Source organism: Nannospalax galili, unplaced genomic scaffold (assembly GCF_000622305.1).
Source record: "Nannospalax galili isolate Female #2095 unplaced genomic scaffold, S.galili_v1.0 scaffold265, whole genome shotgun sequence".
NCBI classification, from domain to species: Eukaryota; Metazoa; Chordata; class Mammalia; order Rodentia; family Spalacidae; genus Nannospalax; species Nannospalax galili.
Window position 1 is genome coordinate 1,288,574 of NW_008353747.1, and position 21,823 is coordinate 1,310,396.

Sequence of the window (21,823 nt, forward strand, 5' to 3'; positions counted from 1 at the left end):
ATGATCAGGAACAAAGCAAATATGTCCTCTGTCACCACCTCTACTTAATTATACTAAAGGGTCTAGTCAATAAACTAAGGTACCAAATAGAAATAAAAGGCAGCCAGATAGAAAGGAGAAGGCAAAATGTCTTTACTCCCAGAAGACACAATCATCTCTATAGAAAATCCTATGAAATTTGGAGGAAAAAAAAAAGCTACTAGGCCTGCCATAATTGATTTTTGCAAGGTTGTATACCGCAAGATCAATACACAAAAACCAATTTTATATCTATAAAAGCAAAAACAATTGGAAATTGAAACTACACCACTTTCAGAAGCATCAAATATGAACTACTTAGGGATAAATCTGATAAAGAGAGGCAAGACATGTACACAAAACCATAAAACATTTCCTAGAGATATTAAAAAAAAAAACCTAAATAAATGGAGACAGACTATGCCTGCGGACTGAAATATTCAATGTTGTTCAAGACACCAGCTCTCTCCAATCTGACTTATATGCAATTCCAATCAAATCAGAACAGCAAAATGACAAGACAGTTTTAAAATTCATGTGAAAATGCAAAGAACCTAGAACAAGACTTTGAAGACGGAAACAAAAGGCCAGAGAGATGGCTCAGCAGTAAGAGCATGGACTGCTATTGCAGAGGATCTGAGTACAGATCCCAGTTGTGAGCTGCATGTAATTTCAGCTCCAGGGGATCCAACACCCTCTTCTGGCCTCTACAAGCAACTGCATTCACATGCACAGACCTATGCACATACACATACACACAATTAAAAATAGCCAGGTGTGGTTTAATCCCAGCACTTGTGAGGCAGAGGCAGGTGGATCTCTGTGAGTTTGGGGCCAGTCTGGGAGACGCTGTCTCAAAAAGAACCCCCAAAAATGTTTTAAATAATACAAATCAGGGGCTAGAGAGATGGTTTAGCGGTTAAGAGCACTGGCTGCTCTTGCAACAGTTCAGTTCCCAGTACCTACATGGCAGCTAACAACCGTCTGTAACTCCAGTTACAGGAGATTAGACATCCTCTTCTAGCCTCCAAGGGCACTACACAACACAGGTGCACTAACACACATGCAAGCAATTTTTTTTTTTTTACAGAATAGGTTAACAGTAATTTTTTTTCATTACAATAGCATTGACATATTCAATAACAATTTCCAGAGCTAAGATGCATCTCTTTCAAAATTGGCTGTAAATTTTTAGGTTTACAGTTGAATTAATACTGTACTCAGTATAAACCCTATGACACATTAAATTGAATTAGGTTTTAACCTTTAAAAAAGATCTCCATTTCATTATTAAAATATACTGTTTCATACAGAAAAACTTTTTTTTTTTTTTTTGGTCTTTTTCAGACAGGGTCTCTCTGTAACCCCAGCTGTCCTGGAACTCATTATGTAGACCAGGCTGGCCTTGAACTCACAGAGATCCGCCTGCCTCTGCCTCCCAAGTGCTGGGATTAAAGGCGTGCGCCACCACGCCCGGCAGAAAAACTCATTTTTAATGCAACTAACACTTAGATGTTTGCATATGCATCTCTAATCTCTATATATCTAATTATTACTAGTTACTTTCTGAAATCCTTGGCACCTGAGCATGGATATAAAGTCATCAGGTAGATTTCAATGGTAATGTTTTTCATATCTACTAATTAACATGAAGCAAATTTTTATGCTTCTTCCTCAAATATAACTCATTTTTTAGAACATCCCAAACAATCTTATTCATCTATATACCCATATCCCAAGTGACACTCTCCCATGACGACCCCCAACCCCCCCTGCTGGAGCCCATATGCTGTCATCCCTGTTACTGTCCACTGTGTTGTCAGTGCCCCCAGCTGTTCCCCAGTGCTTATCCATCCACTGAGTCTAGTCAGCCTATCGATAGTTCCTTGTTTTAGAACGATCAGCTCTTCCTCATCTAGCAGCAAGCTGTTGCCAATATTCCTTTAGACAAGATTGGGATCTGCTGTTCATTTTCCCGGTTCTGTGCTGGGTTACTGTCTGGGAGTCTCTTGGGCCACCCTGGCCAACAACTCAGAGGAAGGTATCTCCAGTCTGGCATTGTTTCTTGTTATGTAGCCTTTAGCTATACACATGGACTCTTAAAGAATTATACTGACCCCTTTCATCTTTGGTTATACTTTCCTTTTGGGTATTTAAGACCATGCAGTTGGCCCAGATAAACCAATTTATTTTTGCTCTTAAGGTCATTTGAGGATCTGTTCCTCAGGGGCTACATGGGCTTAGGAGGAGCTCCCGGCTCCTTTCTTTTACCAGTTCCATCTATGTGAAGATAAGTCAAAGGTCCTGCTCGACCGTGGATGGCTTCACTTGGGGGCATGGAGGAAATGTTTCCTCTGTGTTGGCCCTCCTCTTTGTAGACAGAACACTGGTTCAAGTCCGTCTGGTGGGGTCTCCATGGCCTCCTTGATCAAGAGGACAGGTGACTCACCACACTTACAGGACATTTTGAGAGATGCTCCATAGTCCCCTGGAACTTAGTTGACCTTGGACAGCAAGGAGCAAAAACTGGCCCTTAAGTCCTTCTGACCAAATCAGTATAGGCCTCAACGTATGGCTGTCAAACATCCAATAAGGTTAGTTCCACCAGTGTAGTACTTTTAATTACCATGATGCAAGTAATTTTTTAAAAGAATGTGGCACACCTGAATTGGGGATATAGCTCTGTGACAGAACTCTTGGGTGGCACGCACAAGGCTCTGAGTTCCATCCTCAACACACACACACACACACACACACACACACACACACACACACACACTATGGTATGTCTATATATGGCCTGGCACACAACTCTACCTAAATCAATTACAGTTCCCCACCCTCCATCAGAGTGGATACTGGAAACAAACAGAAAGCACTATCCTCCTAATACAACAATGAGTTCTCAGCGCCAGGAATACCGTCTGAAGTGCTAACAGATTTCCTAAAAGAAAGATATAAAGCTGGAGATGGTCCAAGGAGAGAGAGCTAAAAGATCAACAGACTAAGGAGCCTGCTGAGTGAGGAAAATCTAAAAGGATTATGAGCCTTCAGCTGAGAGACTAAGGTGGGTGAGTGGCCATTTTGAAGTTCAGCCAACACATTAAATGGTAAGGATAAGAAAAGAATAATTACACCTTGCTCACCAAATGTGCCTTACCAACCTTGAGAGAAGACATCTCAAGAATAGTTTGGGAAAAACAGGAAAACACACTCTAGGGTGAGACATAAATTTATGGTACCAGCTTTAGGGGACTCAACTTGGAGAAGGCGCCACACCCGTGATAAGAGACCAACAGAAGAGAACAGAGCAGGCACGAAGCACACAGTGTCACTATGAGTGGAGAGGAGGTCCACGGTGGCTTCTTAGAGCTTCCCCACCTGGAGACAGCCTAAATGAGTTCTCTCTCAATGCAGAGCACCAAGTGAATTATAAAATATCAATGAGGGGCTGTAGAGACAGCTCAGAGGTTAAGAGTACTGACTGCTCTTGCACAACACCCAGGTTCAGTTCCCAACACCCATATGGTGGCTAACAACCATTTATAACTCAAGTTCCAAGAAATCTGACATCCTCTTCTGGCCTCCAAAGGTACTTCACACATGGGGACACTTACATACATGTAGACAAAATACACACATAAAATTTAAATTAAAAATAAAAAGGTCTGGAGAGATGGCTCAGCAGTTAAGAACACTGGTTGTTCTTGCAGAAGACCCAGGTTTGAATCCCAGCACCCATGTGACAGCTAACAACTGTCCGTTAACTCCAGCCTCTTCTGACCTCCGCAAGCATTGCATGACACAGGTGCACTTACCTACATGCGGGCAATACATGCATACACATAAATTAAAAATAATAAATAATAAATTTAAAAAAAAAAAAAGCTGGGGCTGGAGAGATGGCTCAGCGGTTAAGAGCACTGACTGCTCTTGCAGAGGACTCGAGTTCAATTCCCAGAATCCACATGGCGGCTGCAAACCATCCTTAACTCCAGTTCCAGGGGAATCCGAAGCCCTCTTCTGACCTCCGAGGCATTGCACGACACGGGTGCGCTCACTTACCTGCAGGCAATACACTCATACACATAAAATAAAAATAATTTTTAAAAATTAAATAAAAATAAAAATAATAAAAAGCTGAGTGCGGTGTTGCATGCCTTTAAGGAGGCAGAGACAGGTAGATCTCTGTGAGTTCAAGACCAGGTTGGTCCACATAGCAAGTTCCAGGCCATTTGGGGCTATATAGTGAGACTCTGTCTCAAAACAAAAGAAAACAAACATAAGAGTAGGTTACACAAGTTCAAGGATAGGATGGCAGGGCTATTGCCGAGGGAGAAAGAACACTTTGCCAAATCTGTGTGGCCTCACTACAAAGTCCTTTAGCCTCAGCATCTATTTCAGAGATGCTAAGGAGATTCAGTTCTCACTTTTGGTATATTTTGATGTGTGTGTATAGATGTGTATTTTCATGTGTGCTAATGCACATGTGTGCACATGCATGTGGAGGCCAGAGAACAACCTCAGATATTGTTCCTCAGTATTGTATTCCTGTTTTTGAGACAGGATCTCTCACCATTCCAGGGCTCACCAAGCAAGCCAGGCTGACTGGCCAGAAAGTCCCAGGGATACACCTGTCTCCACTTCCCTATGCTGAGATTATAGCACATGCCACCATGCTTGCCTTTTTTTACCCGAGTTCTGGAGATCAAGCTCGGGGCCTCATGCTTGCAAGACAAGCACTTTACCAACTGAGCCAACTCAACTCCCAAGACTCCACAGCTGTCATTTTTAATTTATATCAACGTGCAAGGAAAAACAATGACCCCCTCCTCAGCACAGCCAAACCAAACAGCAGTGTTAGAGGAACTGAGCCAAGGTGGCAGCTCAATGGTCTAGAGGTACACGCTGAGCCCCATCCCAGGGACCATCAAGTCAGCTTGCTAAGTCCTAAAACAAGAGGTAATCCTTACAGGGAAACCTACAGGGAACCTACAGGGAAACGGCACGGTGCTGCCCCACCCATCATTAAAACTAATCTCAAGGGGGTGGGGGAAAAATAAATAAAATAATCTTCAGGTGCTGGGGGGAGATGGCTCAGGTAAAGTACCTGCCATGCAAGCATGAGGACCTGAGTTTGACCCTCAGCACCCACATTTTTAAAAATATTTGTACTGAGGCTGGAAAGATGGCGCAGCAGGTAAGAGCACTGGCTGTTCTTGCAGAAGACCTGGTTTTGAATCCTAGTACCCACATAGTGGCTAACAACTGTCTATAACTTCAGTTCCAGGGGATTTGACACCCTCTTCTGTCTTCCGTGGGCACTGCATGACATAGGTGTACTTACACACATGCAGGCATAACACTCATACACATAAAATAAAAATAATTTTTTGTCTTTTTGAGCTGGCCTGGAACTTACTTTGAACTCACAGAGATCCACTTGCCTCTGCCTCCTGAGTGCTGAGACTAAAGGATTAAAGGTGTATACCACCAAACCCGGCTTAAAATTTTTTTTTTAATTAAAAAAGTGTATTTTTATTGAAGCCTGGCATGGTGGTATACACCTTTAATCCTAGTACTTGGGTAGCAGAGGCAGGCAGATCTCTGCAGGATGGAGGCCAGCCTGGTCTACAGAGAGTTCCAGGCCAGCTGTAGCTATGGGAAGACCCTATCTCAAAAAGACAAACATACATACAAATTTTATTGATTCTTTGAGAATTTCACACAATGTATTTTGATCATAACCCCCCTTCTCCAATTAAGTTTTTTGTTTTTGTTTTTTTGTTTTGGTTTTTTTATTGAAATATTTTTGATATAAGGGTCTCCTAAAGAAGAAAACAGTTCTCCTCTGTACATTTTACCAGTGTTCTCCAAATAATAACATTTTGCAGAGTTAGATTATTTCCTTTTTGTGGTGGAACCCAGAGCCTTGCACATGCTGAGCTGCAAACCCCAGCCCTTGGAATAGTTTTTTTTTCTGCAGCTCCCCAGGCCTGAGCTTATCAAATGCTGCACCTCGGAGCTACAGCCCTGGGCCTTGTTTTTGTTTTTAATTTCCCAGACTACAATTTTTATCTCTAGAAGTTCAATTAGGTGATTTGCATTTTCTGTATGGCACAGGTGAAGGTACACTGGGGCTGTAGAAGAGTAATAGAAAAATGATGGAAAACCTCTTGAGTACCCACTTTTTCTTTTTCTTTTCTTTTTTTTTTTTTTGGTCTTTTTGAGACAGGGTCTCCCCATAGCCCCAGCTGGCCTGGAACTCACTATGTAGACCAGGCTGGCCTTGAACTCACATGCACCACCACGCCCAGTGGCACCCACATTTTTTTTAAAAGTCAAAGGCTGCAGAGATGGCTCAGGGGTGAAGAGCATCTATTACTCTTGCAGATGACCTGAGTTCTATTCCCAGAACTCACAATAGGTGGCTGACAGCTGCCTACAACTCCAGCTCCAGGGGATCCAATGCCCTCTTCTGGCCTCAGATGCTCATACAATGGGCAACTGTACTCATATGCACAGACCCACAGGAGACATACACACGTACACATAAAAATAAAAATATGCCAGGTATGGTAGCATATACCTTTAATCCCAGCACTTAAGCAGCAGAGGCTGACTGATCTCTGTGAATTCAAGGCCAGCCTGACCTACATAGTGAGTTCCATGCCAGCCAGGGCTACATAATGAGACCCTGTCTCAAAAAAAAAAAAAAATAGTATTTATTTAAAAAACTAAAATAAGCCAGGCTTGGTGGTGCACAGCTTTATCCCAGCACTCAGGAGGCAGAGGCAGGTGGATCTTTGTGAGTTCAAGGCCAGCCTGGTCTACTTAGTGAATGCCAGGCCAGCTGGGGCTGCAGGAAAAAGGAAAACCCTATCTCAAAAAGACAAAAAAAAAAGGGGGGGGGGAGGAATACTGTTCTTGCAGAGGACATGGGTTTAGTTCTAAGCACACAGTGACTCACAACCATCTATAACTCCAGTTCCAAGGGATCTGATACCCTCTTCTGGTCTCTGAGGATACCAACCATGCACATGGTACACTGATATACATGTAGGCAAAACACTCATTTACATTAAAAAATAAATAAATAAATAAAAAAGCCAGGTGTGGCACAGCACTGGGGAGGCAGACAGGTAGATCCCTAGTGCTCACTGGCCAGTCGGCCTAGCCAACCAGTGAACACAGGGTTCAATGAGAGACCCTGTCTCAAAAACTAAATTAGAGCCAGGCATAGTGACACATACCTTTAATCCCAGCATTGGGGGGCAAGTAGTTGGATCTCTTGTGAGTTCAAAGCCAGCCTGGTCTACATAGCAAGTTCCATACCAGCCAGGTCTCAAAGGGGAAAAAAAGAAGAAAAAGGGCTAGAGAGATGGCTCAGAGGTTAAGAGCACTTCTCGCTCTTGTAGAGGACCCAGGTTTGTTTCCCAGCACCCACATGGTAGCTCACAACCATCTGTAACTCCAGTTCCAGGAGATCTGATGTACTCTGCTGACCTCCACAGATATCTGCAGGAATGTGGTACACATATACATGCAGGCAAACACTCACAATAAAACAAAAATAGTACATCAAAAGAGTTGGGGCATGACAGCACACCAACCTCTGGCTTCCACACACACACATATGCACACACAAGTGCGTACACTCACATACATAACTTCAGAGGGAGGGTCCTCTGCCTCTGACAGGCCATGTTAGTGAGCCCCCATAATGACTTACCATGGTTTCCAGCCCTTCGGCAATGGGGCCTCAATACCCTCCCTCGCCAACCACATCAGTTCTGGTTCCTTGATGGGATCAATACCAATCACTCTGGCAAAGTCAAGAATTTCTGCAAAGAGAAAAGCAGGTAGAAAGGCAAGCTATATGGGAGGATGAGGAGGAGTGGGAAGAAGGCAAATTCAGAGTCGATTCTTTTCTGGATTTGCCTTTACTGTCCAAATTTTCTTCAATAATAAAAGGTTATTTCTCCAAATATAAATAGTAAACATGTAGAACTAAAGCTGGATACAATGGCACACAACTTGGCACATGAGAGGAAGAGGCAGGAGGATCAGGAATTCAAGGTCATCCTCGGCTACACAGTGAGTTCAAGGCCAGTCTGGGATACATAAGACCCTGACTCAAAAAGCTAAAATAACCCAGACATGGTGGCACACACCTTTAGTCCCAGCACTCAGGAGAAAGAGGCAGGCAGATCTCTGTGAGATCAAGGCCAGCCTGGTCTAAATAGTGAGTTCTAGGCCAGCTAGGGCTACAGGGAGACTGTGTCTCAAAAAACAACAAGCTGGGGTGTGGTGGCGCACGCCTTTAGTCCCAGCACTTGGAAGGCAGAGGCAGGCAGATCTCTGTGAGTTCGAGGCCAGCCTGGTCTACATAGTGAGTTCCAGGCCAGCTGGAGCTACAGGGAGACCCTGTCTCAAAAAGGAAAAAAAAAAAACTAAAATTAAAAAAGGAAACAAAACAATAACATACAAAACTGTTCCCTCCTCATAGTTTATATGGTGCAGCTGAATAAGCTCATGTTATCTCCAGACTCCCAAGAATATAATCTGAAACCATATCTAACAAAGGGAGAAAAAAAATGAAAACAAGACTTCACAGTGGGGAAGGCTCAGGAAGAACCAAAAGCCACAGCCAGAACCCTCCAGGATGAGGGCAGCCTTACCAGAAGGAGATATGCTCTCCCAAGATTTGCAAGAGCTGGGCACTGACGCACGTGGCCCTCAATCCACAGTATGTTCCATTAACCACACTGACTGAGTTCCTTGAGGACCTCACAAACCACACAGAATATGAAGAGATAAAGCATGATGTGATGTTGTGTAGACCATGTGCCAAGGGAGCAGACAGAAGGCAGTGCCTGGTTCTCCCAAGGACAGGACGGTGGGAACGGGACGAAAAACGGAATGATACTGAGGCGGCCTCTTCCCTCCTAGCAAACTCTCTTCTATAAAGGGAATTGCTTCTTACTCAATAAAGCTATGTACTTTGGACTCTATTGCTTCTGCTGTGCTCTCAGAATCAAACATTTAGAAGTGTCTTTTTGCCAGATCTGGAGGACAGGAGAGACCTATGCACTGAGCTAACAGCTATCTCATCTTTGGGAAAAAAAGATAGGTGAGATGTCCATCGGAAAATGTCACTGGAGGCCATAGGAATAATGAAATAAATCCCCAGGCTTGAGCCTAGTCCAGGCCAGACAGGTGTCTCCAATATGGGTCATCACAGTGGAGAACTGAAAGAGTAACATACCTGAGGGGCAGGAAACACTACCTTTCCCAAAGGACCAGCTGGAACTTGACTGGCCAGGGACTGGAATGGAATGACTTTACCTTTTTTTTTGAAAAGTGTGAGGAGGTGAGATGGGTCTTGATATGTGTCCCAGGCTAGCCTCAGTCCCTCAAGGACTGAAATTACAGGCATATGCCACCAAGCGTGGCTTCACCAGTATATATATAATGGTCTTTTTGAGACAGGGTCTCCCTATAGCCCCAGCTGGCCTGGAACTCACTATGTAGACCAGGCTGGCTTTGAACTCACAGAGATCCACCTGCCTCTGCCTCCCGAGTGCTGGAATTAAAGGCATGCGCCACCACGCCCGGCTCACCAGTATATTTTGAGTGCCTCTTGTGTACCATTTACTCTGTGCTATGAATAAAAGGGAAAATGATCACTGTCTTAACAAAGGAGATAGTCCTAAACACAGGCTGCAGAGGTGGCTTAGCAGGTAGAGCATGTCCTGCTCTTGCAGAGGACCCAAGCTTGGTTCCCAGCACCCACATGGAGCAGTTCACAACCTCCCGCAACTACAGTTCCAGAAGATCCAACACCTCTGACTTCTGCAGCCACCTGCACTCCTATGCACATATCCACAGACATACACACAGAAACATAATTTAAAATCATTTTTTAGACACACACACACACACACACAAATTCTTACCTCTCATAAATACAGTGAAGGAAGTAAAGGGCACGCCTTCAGAAAGGATGGCCTAGGAAAGTCTCTCCACAATTCAGACACTAAAGCAAAAGAGCAGGTACCTACCAAGGACCTATGACAACATACAACTTAGCTTGTCTGGGGACTGCCAGAAAGTCAGCATGACTAGCAGAACTAACCTGGAAAGGTGGGCAGAGCCATGTCACAAAGAACCCTGCAACCTCACTAAGCACTTGGGAGGTGAATGCAAAAGGATTAAGAGTGCAAGGCCAGGGGCTGGAGAGATGGCTCAGTGGTTAAGAGCACTGACTGCTCTGAGACCAGAGTTCAATTCCCAGCACCCACACAGCAGCTACAAATTATCCTTGACTCCAGTTCCAGGGGAATCCAAAGTCCTCTTCTGACCTCTGCGGCATTGCACAACACAGGTGCATTCATATACATGCAGGCAATAAGCAATACACTGATACACATAAAATAATAAATAATAAATTTTTTTTTAAAAAGAGTGCAAGCCGGGCGTGGTGGCCCATGCCTTTAATCCCAGCACTTGGGAAGCAGAGACGGATGGATCTCTGTGAGTTCAAGGCCAGCATGGCCTACATAGTGAGTTCCAGGCCAGCTGGGGCTACAGGGAGATCCTATCTCAAAAAGACCAAAAAATAAATAAATAAAAAGACAAACAAATAAATATTGAAGTCATTCCAGAACACCACAAAAAAGGGACACAGAAACAAGACATTTTCTGTTGGTTGGTTGGTTGGTTGGTTGGTTGGTTGGTTGGTTGGTTGGTTGGTTGGTTGGTTTGAGATAGGGTCTCACTATATAGCCCTGGCTGGCCTGGAACTCACAGAGATCTGCCCGCCTCTGTCTCCCAAGTGCAAAATAGGACCTTCTTAGTAGGAAGGCTTTACATTGTAAAGACAACAGTCCTCTCTCTAAATTAATTCAAATAGCCAAGACAATCCCTTCTAAATACCAACAGTCTTCCTTTACAATGCCATATCCAGAACTTGACAAGATAACTAAATTTCCCAGGACTTGGGAGGCAGAGGCAGGAGGCTCTCTGGAGTTCAAGTGCAGCCTGGTCTACATAGTGAGGTCCAGGCCAGCTGGGGCTACAGGGAGACCCTGTCTCAAAAGATAAAAAATAAATAAACAAATAACTCTAAAGTTCACGGGTAGATAAAACAAGATAGCCAAGAAAACTGGAAAAACTGCAACAAGGGAGTTTTAGCACTACTAGATATTAGAATTTCTGATGGAGCCTAAGTAATTATGTGTATGGCACCAACATATGAATAGACAGTCTGACTGCAGAAAAGGGAAAAAAGACCCAAATATACACTGGCAGCAGTCAAGCCAGGGGAAAAGATTGACTACTCCATTAATGGTGTGGGACCAAAACTAGAACATGAGAGAAACCATTTATCCTTTTAGTGGAAAAGGATTTTCTAACCTTGATACATTATTCAAAGGCCATTCAAGAACACCCAGGCTGATAGACAACATAAAAATTACAGTATCAGGGCTGGAAAGATGGCTCAGCGATTAAGAGCACTGGCTGCTCTTGCAGAGGACATGGACATCCCAGCACATGGTCACTCACAACTGAACATGGCTCTAGTTCCAGGGTATCTGATGCCCTCTTCTGCTTTGATAAGCATTGCATGCATATGGTACACATAACATGTTTGCAGGCAAAACACTCATAACACATAAAATAGCAATAAAAATTTTTTTTAATAAAATAAATAAGCCAGGCATGGTGGCACACTCTTTTAGCCCCATCACTTGGGAGGCAGAGGCAGGTGGAATGGTGGCACACACTTTTAGTCCCAGCTTTTGGGAGGCAGAGGCAGGTGGATCTCTGTGAGTTCAAGGCCAGCCTGGTCTACATAGTAGCTAGGGCTACAGGGAGACCCTGTCTCAAAAAGACAAAATAAAATAATAGAAATCACAAAATCTTGATCTGAGAATATAGTTCAGTGATAGAGTGTGTCCTTAGCATGTGGGTTCAATTTCTAAAACCAAAGAATGAAACAATAAAAATACAGCCAGGTGGTAGCCCATATCTGTAATGCAAGCACTGGAGAGACTAAAGCAGGAGGACTGCTGTGAGTTAGAGGCCAGCCTGGAATACGCAGGAGTTCCAGGCCAGTCTATTCTACAGAATAAGACCCTATCTCAAAAACCTCGGGGGAGGGAAGGCTCAGTGGATATAGGTGTTTACAGCCAATCCTGAACACCTCAATTCAGTTCCCAGACTCCACACAGAGGAAGAAGAAAACCAAACTGATCTCTGACCTCCACATATGTGCTATAACATGTATTCCACACTACCCATCCCAAAATAAACATAAAAAATTCAATAAAGAGGGGGCTGGAGAGATGGTTTAGTGGTTAAGAGTACTCACTGGCTGCTCTTCCAGAGGACTCAAGTTCGATTCCCAGCACTCACATGGCAGCTAACGACCATCCTTAGTTCCAGTTCCAGGTGATCCCCAACACCCTCTTCTGACCTCCATGGGCATTGGACAACACGGGTACACTCACATACATGCAGGCAAAACACTCATACACACAAAATAAAAATAAATCATTTTTTTAAATTTAATAAAGAAAGAAAGAATAGGGCTGGAGAGATGGTTCAGCAGTTAAGAGCACTGCCTGCTCTTGTAAAAGGACCCAAGTTTGATTCCCAGTACCCACATGGTGGCTAAAAGCCATTTGTAACTCTAGTTCCAGGGGAATCTAATGCCCTCTTCTGACCTCCAAGGCCACTGCACAACACAGGTGCACTTACATACATACAGGCAATATACTCATATACATACATGAAGATAGCTCTAGATGATACAGAAACAAGCATGGCTATTTTCCAATAAAATTTTTTTTGGAAAAAATTTTATTGACAAAACAGGCAAGGTGCCAAATTTGGCCCAAAGGCTACAGTTTGCCAACTCTGAACTAACCCAAATATACTGAGCAGCCTGTGCATGTACCATACACTCAAAAGTAAGTCAGCTATAATGTCTGCCCTCAAAGAACTACTACAACCAACAAGCCTCTTACCTTGCTCACTGGGAACATAGGTCTCATCAGAATCTTCCTCCAGAACCAGCTGGTCTCCTAAGAGGATGGGTCGTCTGGCCATGATTCAGTTCGGGCTTGAAGACCTAGATCCCAGAGACCCTACCCCCAAGAGAGAAATCAGTGAGCCATTTTGGAAAGGGAGAGCTGGCACTGGGTTATAGAGCCTCTGGGTCACACCAACCCTGCAAACCAGCATGGCTGGGAATTCTCCCTGCAGCTCAGAACTTGGGCTTCCCAGGCTCTGGGCCTGGGTCATTTCCTGGAGATGCCATGCCAAAAGCTAGAGAACACACAGTGAACCACCAAAGATTTTCAAGCCTGGCTCTCTAAAGAGTTTGACTTTTTATGCCTCCCCAAATAGGAGAAAAATTGCAGTACACAACCCTCAGCCAGAAAACCCCAGGGACAACTAAAATACAGACCCTCAAATGTTAGCACACCCCAGGGCGCAGTCACTTTTTCCACAGCGGGTGCAAGCAGTTAAGGGGTGGGAGCATGTGCCCCTTCAGCAGAAGGCAGAATCCTCTTGATCTGAGAGTACCAAGTCTAGACTACCAGTTCCAGGCTGGAGAAATAGCTCAGCAGTTAAGAGCACTGGCTGCTCTTGCAGAGGACCTGGGTTCCATTCCCCGCACCCACATGACAGCTAACAGCCACCCTTAACTCCAGTTCTAGGGAATCTGATGCCCTCTTCCGGTCCCCACGAGCCTGGCACAACATGGGTGCACTTACATGCAGGCAATATACTCATACACACAATTTTAAAAAAAGAAAAAAAAAAAGGTGCCAGGCATGGTAGTGCATGCCTTTAATCCCAGCACTTGGGAGGCAGAGGCAGGCAGATCTTTGTGAGTTTGAAGCCAGCCTGGTCAAAATAGCGAGTTCCAGGATAGCTGGTGCTACAGGGAGACCCTGTCTCAAAAAAATGAAAAAAAAAAAGGAGGAAGAAGAGGAGGAGAAGAAGCCCCTTCTCACTGAAGGGTAAGGAAGGCTTTCTAGACAGGGAGCACAGGGTACAGCTGCAGGTTTTCTACAACATGCATGGCAAGGGCTGGGGCAGAAAGCCAGCTTAGTGGATGGAAAGGGACAGCCTCCTAAGTTCTGCCCTGTAGCAAAGGGGGGCTGCTGAGGGCTTTGGGAAAAGGAAGTGACATAAAGTGGTCTTTTTTTTATTATCATTTTTATAGTTTATTTTTAAGTGTTCATATAAAGGTACATTGTATATTGAGCATATAATTATTTCCTTTTTTGTTTGTTTTACATATTTTTATTGATTCCAGAAATTCCATACTATGTATTTGGATCACACTCAGACCCCTCCCTCATCTCTACCCTGTCCCTTCTACATCTATTCAATAAAGTGGTCTTTTTTAAGGACAAGAACTCTGTAGAACTGGTGTGGCTGAACTGGAGAACCAAGATGCTGGTAACAGGAAAAGCACTTGAGGCTTCCATCCCAGTGAAAGATGATGAGGGTTTAAAACTAGGGCAGAAGCAGTGGGAATGGAGAAGGACAGACACAATGGACACCGTAATGTTAGACTTAAGAGAGCTGGGATGTGGGAAGGAAAGAGGGGACAGGAGTCACAATGGGCTAGACGGTACCCTTCCAAAACTTCCACAATTACAATATGACTTTCTAAGAAATACGGTCTTTAAGATACCATCGAGGTTACTTGAGGACATAAGGGTGGGGCCCTGACCTGACAGGATTAGTGTCCTTATAAGCAAAGGAAATCAGAGTTCTCTCTACACCAAATGAAAACACAGCAAGACAGGAGTCACGCACAAGGCAGGAACTAGGAAAGGACCTTAATCAGTGATTTCCAGTCCCCCAAACTGTAAGAAAACAGTGTTTGATCCACACATCTACGGTACTGTCATGGCAGCCAGAGCTGACTATGATAGGACCCACTTTGAGTCCAAGGATTCTAGTTCCAGGGATGAGGTGGTACCAAGTTCTTGGCTGATGAGATAATGTACTTCTTTATATATACTGTATCTTATCTTCACTTCATTATTTATTTGTAGTGCACCCAGGCCTAGTGCATACTAGGTTAGCACCCTATTACCAAGCTACACCCCCAGCACTGATACAACACTGGAATTGTTCCTCTCTTCCTGCCCCTAGTCTTATCTCCACCTCTAGACCCCCAGGTTCTCCTTCCTTTCCCCCACAGCAGCTCCCATGTTGAAACCTAATGAAGCAGAGACAAACAGGCTATCACAGACAGCCATGCTAAGCCCTCTCCACCTAACACACCAGATGTGACTGACACAGCAGGCCCTCTCTTAAGAAGCCATCAGAGGAAGCAAACATGCAATGTCCCTCTTCTAGCAGAAAGATGTTCCCTTTCCCCCGCCCCTCATCATAAAGGCCCAGACCAGGCCTGGAGTGAAGATCCAGTAATGGCTGAACCTAGTAAACTCTGACTCCCAGATCCATAGAAATGGACCTCTGACAAGCGACAAAGGATCCATCGAGGCCTGTTACCATGGCCTTCTGAGGTCATGACAATGACACTGCTCCCTTCATTCATCTGCCAGACCCCAACAAAGCCAGACTCTACCCTTCTCACTTCCCACTATACCCTCTCCAGGCAAGAAGAAAAGATCAAAGGAAAAAGAACTCTCTTCAATACATAAGCTGAGGGAAACTGCTCCCACCCTACAAGCCACAACACCTTACAGACATTACGCTCATGCCTCTGCACATAGTCAGAAACCATGAAGCCTGACTCTAAAAAACACCCGAGATGAACAGGAACCAGGACGCCTGGTAATATAATGAGTCACTGGAGTCATTAATCCTCTTAATTAGAGAGAAGAGGGGACAAGAAAAGAAAAGCCACAGATGGAGAGGCTCGACAGTGACCCAAACATGAGGTGAACAAGCACTTACCAAACTCAGCTCTATACAGCACATTGTGTTAACCCTTTCACACAATCCAAGAAATTCTGCATCTGAGATGTATGATCAAGCTCTACACCCCATCTGTAAACAGCAAAGGCAGGTACAATCGCTGCCTCATGACAGCAGCAGCAAAAAAGTCTGATGAACTGTGAATAAAAGTATCTATATTTCACTTCTTAAAGGTAAGGAAGAACATGGAATATATGAATTCATGGATTATCCAAATTTCAAATGAATCTTCTTCCAGAAAAAAAAAAATTAAATAGGGGTGAGCTTGGTGCTAGAGAGATGGCTCAGTGTTTAAGACCACTGGCTGCTCTTGCAGACAACCCGGGTTCAATTCCCAGCACCCACATGGCGGCTGGCTGTAACTCCAGTTCCAGGGAAATCTGATGCCCTCTCCTGACCACCGGCACTGCATGATATGGGTGCACTCACATACATGCACGCAATACACTCATACACATAAAATAAAAATAACGAAATATCTTTTTAAACATACGGGTGAGCTATAGTGTTCCACCTTTCCTTGCCTTTCATGGCTTCAAAGAAGATGTAGCAAAGGAGAGGACCAAAAGGACAAAGAGGTGTGGAAAAGGGCGTGGGGAGAGAAATCTTATTTCTTTAATGGCCAGCAGGTCAGCCATGTATTGGGAAAATGTGTGCTAAGCACCTACCAAGTTTCTTTCGAGGTACTAGACACACAACCGTGATTAAACACAGACTCTGTCATCACTCCCTTGAGCTACTACAGCTTGGCCAAACAATCCCAGATAAGAATATCAGTGCTAAACTGGACATGGGAATGCATGCCTATAATTGTAGCCCTTGGGAGGTAGAAACAGGAAGATCCCAAGTTCAAAGTCATCCTTGGCTATATAAGGAACTCAAGGCCAACCAAGGTAATAGGAGACTGTGTCAAAAAGAAGGAAAAACAAAGGACCAGCAAGATGGCTCACTGAGTAAAGGCTGTTGCCACCAAGCTTAAATGACTTAAGTTTGATCATTGGGACCCAAAAAGTATAAGGAGAGAACCACTCCCTCAAGTTGTCCTCTGACCATCACACATGCACTGTATCATGCACACACACACATTAAAATGTAATAAGGAAAAAAAGTGTGTCGGATATGATGGTAGCATGCTTTTAATCCCAGCACTCAGAGGCAGAGGCAGGTGGATCTCTATGAGATTTAGGCCAGCCTAGTCTACATAGTGAGTTCCAGGACAGCTGTGGCTACAGGGAGACCCTGTCTCAAAAAGATCCCCCCAAAAAGTAGCATTACAAATGGGATAAAAGAGTACTGAAGGACATGAGCCTGGGCCTGACTGGATGGTCCCTATGCTGAGGCCTGAAAGATGAACAAGCATTTATTGGCAAAGAAGGAAACAAGTTCTAACAACAGAAACAGCTTCATGTGCAAAGGGCCTGCAGCAGAGAATACCACCAAGCAAAAGCAGCATGAAGCTGGAGAGAGGACTCAGTGATTAAGAGCACTGCTGCTTGCCAGATTCTTGCAGAGGGCCTAGGTTTTATTCCTAGCATCCCCATGGCAGCTCTGTCACCCTCTTCTGGCCTCTTCAGGCACTGCACACACACCAGGTACATTTATATACACACAGGCAAAACAGTTATACATATAAAAAATAAATCTTTGAGAAAAAAATAAATAAAAGGAAGCAACCCAGTTGCTGGGGAGGAGGGCAAAAGCAAAGCCATACAGAAGATCTGGTCTTTATCATAAGAGAACTGTAAACTCAGAAAGGGCTGAGTCCTTGCTAAGGACATACTTGCTAAGTCCACTATGAGCCTTAGGGTTGTGGGGCAGAGTCACTCAACCGCACTTGTCCATCTCCTGCCAGCCTGGAACCACTGGGGCCCCACAGTTCTCCTGTGTTCATAGGCACATTTTATGGTATTAGCCTCCACCTCTCTTGCTAAACCACAAACCTCTGAGGGCAATGCCTCTATCTCTTGAGTTTCCTAACCAAGCCCAAAATAACTCTACATAAGCTGTAGGAGCTTGGCTACTGCTCTAAACCACTAACAATGACCTCCAGACTCTAAGGAGCAGTAGAAGTACACAGGGGTGTTGGTTCAATTTCCCTTCTCAAGTTAAATATCTCCTCTGCATGCTTTAAGCAACAGTTGTGCCAGGTTGATTTCACATGGCTCTGAATTTGAGCTCATCCTACTGGAAAGTCAGGTTATGTAACACATGCCTATATAATGCATTAAACATAATTAAAAGAAATAGAAGATACAACAGGACACAAAGGTAAAGGTAACTAATGTGACTGGAAGATGACTGAAAGCATCACAGAGCAGAGCACTGCTTGAAGGTTAAGCAGGGACTTACCAGAATAAGAGGAGCAAGAATTTTTTTATGCACGTGTATATGCTCATATGGGTGTGTGTGTGTGTGTGTGTGTGTGTGTGTGTGTGTGTGTGTGTGTGTATACACCTGTGGAGGCCAGAAGCAACCTCAGATACCTTCAGGAAAGTAGTCCACTTCCTTTGAAACAGGGTCTCTCACTGGCCTGAAGCTTACCAATTAGGTTAGACTAGCTGACCAGTGAGCCCTAGGGATCTACCTGCCTCTGCCTCCCCAGTGCTGGGTTACAAGCATGAACCACCATGCCTGGCTTTTTACACAGGTTCTAGAGCTCAGACTCAGGTCCTCAAGCTTACAAAGTAAGCACTTCACCAACTGAGCTATCTCCCAGACCCCAGAGCAAGAAAAGTTAAGGCAGAAGGAACACCACACACAAAGGCAAAGTGGTAAAGAGCTTAGTGGAAGGGAATGGGGACTGGGGATACAGCTCCATGGCAGAGTGCCTGTCTAGCATATGCAAGGCCCTGAGTTCAATCCCCAGTACCACAAAAATATAAATAAACAAATAAATAAATAAATAAATAAATAGCAGGGTGTGGTGGCACACACCTTTAAACCCAGCACTCAGGGAGCTGGAGAGATGGCTCAGTGGTTAAGAGCACTGGCTGTTCTTGCAGAGGACCCAGGTTCGAGTCCCAGCTCCCATATGGCAGCTAACAACCATCTGTATTCCAGTTCCAAGGGATCCAACACCCTCTTCTGACTTCCACCAGCATTGCACAACACAAGTGCACTCACATATATGCAGGCAATACACTCACACTCATACACACAAAATAAAATAAAAATAATAAACTATTTGAAACCCAGCACTCAGGACATAGAGGCAGGTGGATCTCTGTGAGATTGAGGCTAGCCTGGTCTACATATCGAGTTCAGGCCAGCTGGAGCTACAGGGAGACCCTGTCTTAAAAACAGATAGATAGATGATGATGATAGATAGATAGATAGATAGATAGATAGATAGATAGATGATAGATAGATGATAGAGAGATAGATGATAGATAGGTGATAGATAGATAGATAGACAGATAGATAGATGATAGATAGATAGATAGATAGATAGATAGATAGATAGATAAAAGCTTTGGAGTGGCCAGGGGGGTTCAGAGGATTATGACAGCAAAAGCTTAGATTCACACCACACCCGCTGCAGAAACTCCTAAGCTTTATTTCACCTCACCCTCTAGCTAGACAGAGATTACTAGCCCCACTTTTTGAATAAAGAAATTGCTAGAATGGAAGCCAAGGACCAGATTATAAAGAGCTTGGGAGGTCTGAAGCTGTCTCCTACACATTAGGAGGGGCAGTCACAGGGATTTCATAAGGAGACTAGCTGATGAGATTGACAGTTAAGAAAGGTGCTTCAGACAACTGCACAAGAACTGTTCAGAGTAGGCAGAGAACTGAGACAGCTGTTCTGAAAGTACAGGCAAGAAATAATAAACCAAGTCAGTGCTTGAGGAAAGAGAAGGGAAGGGCTCCAACCCGGGGGTGGGAGCAGGAGAATAACAGGTCTTAACGTATGTTAGGGAAGGGAGGGTGGTGGGAAAGTAGTGCACTGCAGCCTTTAAGTAGTGATTCCAGGCCTTGGCCAAGAGGCAACCCCACACCAGACTGCCCAGAACCCAGGACATACCAAACTGATGCGTGCTGCGTACACTAGAAGAATGAATTCCCAGGGTGATGGTGAAGTTTTCCGCTGAGACAAGAAACACAGGAGGTAGACACTGATCCGGGGTCCAGGGAAGGTTGGAGAGGATCCCTAAGCAGATCTAAGCTTTCTTAGGAAAGATCTCTCCGGGGTGTGGGTGCTTCACTGAATAGCCAGTAGCCAGTAACTGAAGCTGGGGGCGGGGGGCAGCGGGCGGGAAATCACCCGCAGATGGAGTGTGGTGTGGTGAAGTGGGGGCGGGTGCAGAGCAGAGAGCCCCGAGAGGGAGTCTGGAAGCGGAGGGCAAGAACGGTTCGGGACAGAGATTCCTCAATCAGTGTAAAGAAAACCCAAACCTCCCAATTTGCCCAGCTGGCCGAAAGACAGCATGAAGTTGGGTGAGCTTAGGCTAGCCCACGATGGGGCTACCAGAGGCTGGGAGACAGGATTTTGGGGAGGCTGGAAGGCCTGACTCTCCTTCCTCGCTTCCCGCCCACACTCCTTCACATCCCGCGCAGCGACACCCCAGGGTGCCCCGCTCCTCTGCAACCCTCCTTCCCCGCCACGCCGTGCAGCCCTGCTCCAGGAGATCCTCACCTGTCCTCGACCCGGGAAACCCTGGGCGGTGGCTCTGCACCGCCTCCCCAGCACCACCCCGGTTCCCCGCTTTTAGGAATGTCGGGGTGTCCGGCTCCCGGCTTCCAGGGACGCCAGGGTGTTGCCCTGCAGCAACCAACAACCACTTCCGGAAGGGTACCAACCTAGTAACTGAGAGCCCCGCCTCCACCAGGAGCCAATAGGTCGCTGACTGAGAGTTCTGGCATTGGATTGGCTGGAGGTTCGATCAAATAAGTAGGATTGCTGTACGTTACCCGTTGCACCATGGAAGTTGTAGTTCAAGATAGTTGATGGGGCCCCTCAGGGGTTTAAAGAGAGACTTGAATTTAGATAGAATTTCTTCCCCGCCAGGGAAAGAGATTCATAATATTAATAGGAATGTGAATTACCCAAGGCAATTTATAGGCCATCATTTATAGAAGTGTAGTACCAGGTGAATAAGTGATCAACAACTCATTGATCGGAATTTTTAATAAAAGAAATGTGAGCAGAGTTGGGAATGCAGTTCAGTTGGTAGAGTGCTTGCTTCACATGCACGAAACCCTAGGTTCGATCCTCACCACAGCATAAACCAGGTGTGGTGGTGCATGCCTGTAATTTCCAGAGTGTAGTTTCTAGTTCCCCAGACTGTAGGGTTGAGTTTGCATATCTGCAAAATGGGTTGATAACGTCTGCATGAGCCCAGAATAGTGAGACAGACCCATAATCCCAGCTCTTGGGAAGTGGAAGCAAAAAGAATCAAGAATTCAAGGTCATTTTAAGATAACATTGCAAATTCAAGTTCAGCCTGGCCTGCAGGAGGCCATGTCTCAGAAACACAAAAAAGAAACAAAATAATAAGGATAATAACTCCACCAAGGTGGCTCAGCAGGTAAAAGTGCTTATTACGAGCCTGACAACCTGAGTTCAATCCCCAGGACCCACATAGAAAAAGCAGAGAACCAATTCCCATAAGTTGTCTTCTGATCTCCACAGGCATGCACACACAAAACAAATAAATAAAATGTTTTTGGAAAACAATAATGGTCTGTCATAATTATTTCAAAATTTATGAAGAAAAAGAAGTGATACAGTGTGTTCATACAGTGGCAGAAGGATTGCTACTAATATAATTCCAAAGAGCTTTAGTTTTGTTTACACAGAGATCAAAGATTTCTTTCTCTCCAGTGT

At 44.7% G+C, this 21,823-nt stretch overlaps 1 protein-coding gene across 21 annotated transcripts in view; it reads right to left on the reverse strand.

Moving 5' to 3' along the window:
- Cep164 (centrosomal protein 164) overlaps positions 1-20,779 on the reverse strand; it is a 78,114-nt gene extending 57,335 nt beyond the window's left edge. For 20 of the 21 annotated variants that reach the window (XR_003846759.1, XM_029554952.1, XM_029554936.1 and 17 more), the window contains exons 1-3: positions 20,633-20,779; positions 13,053-13,172; positions 7,751-7,862 (exon numbers count right to left, since the gene is read on the reverse strand). Coding sequence is in view for 20 of the 21 variants with exons in the window: in XM_029554952.1 (XP_029410812.1) it covers positions 7,751-7,862; positions 13,053-13,134 (194 nt within the window). In the remaining variant the exon portion in view is untranslated. Of the gene's footprint in view, positions 1-7,750; positions 7,863-13,052; positions 13,173-20,020; positions 20,084-20,632 lie in introns of all 21 variants that reach the window. The other variant, XM_029554934.1, reaches the window with a different exon arrangement.
- Positions 20,780-21,823: the final 1,044 nt, after the last annotated feature.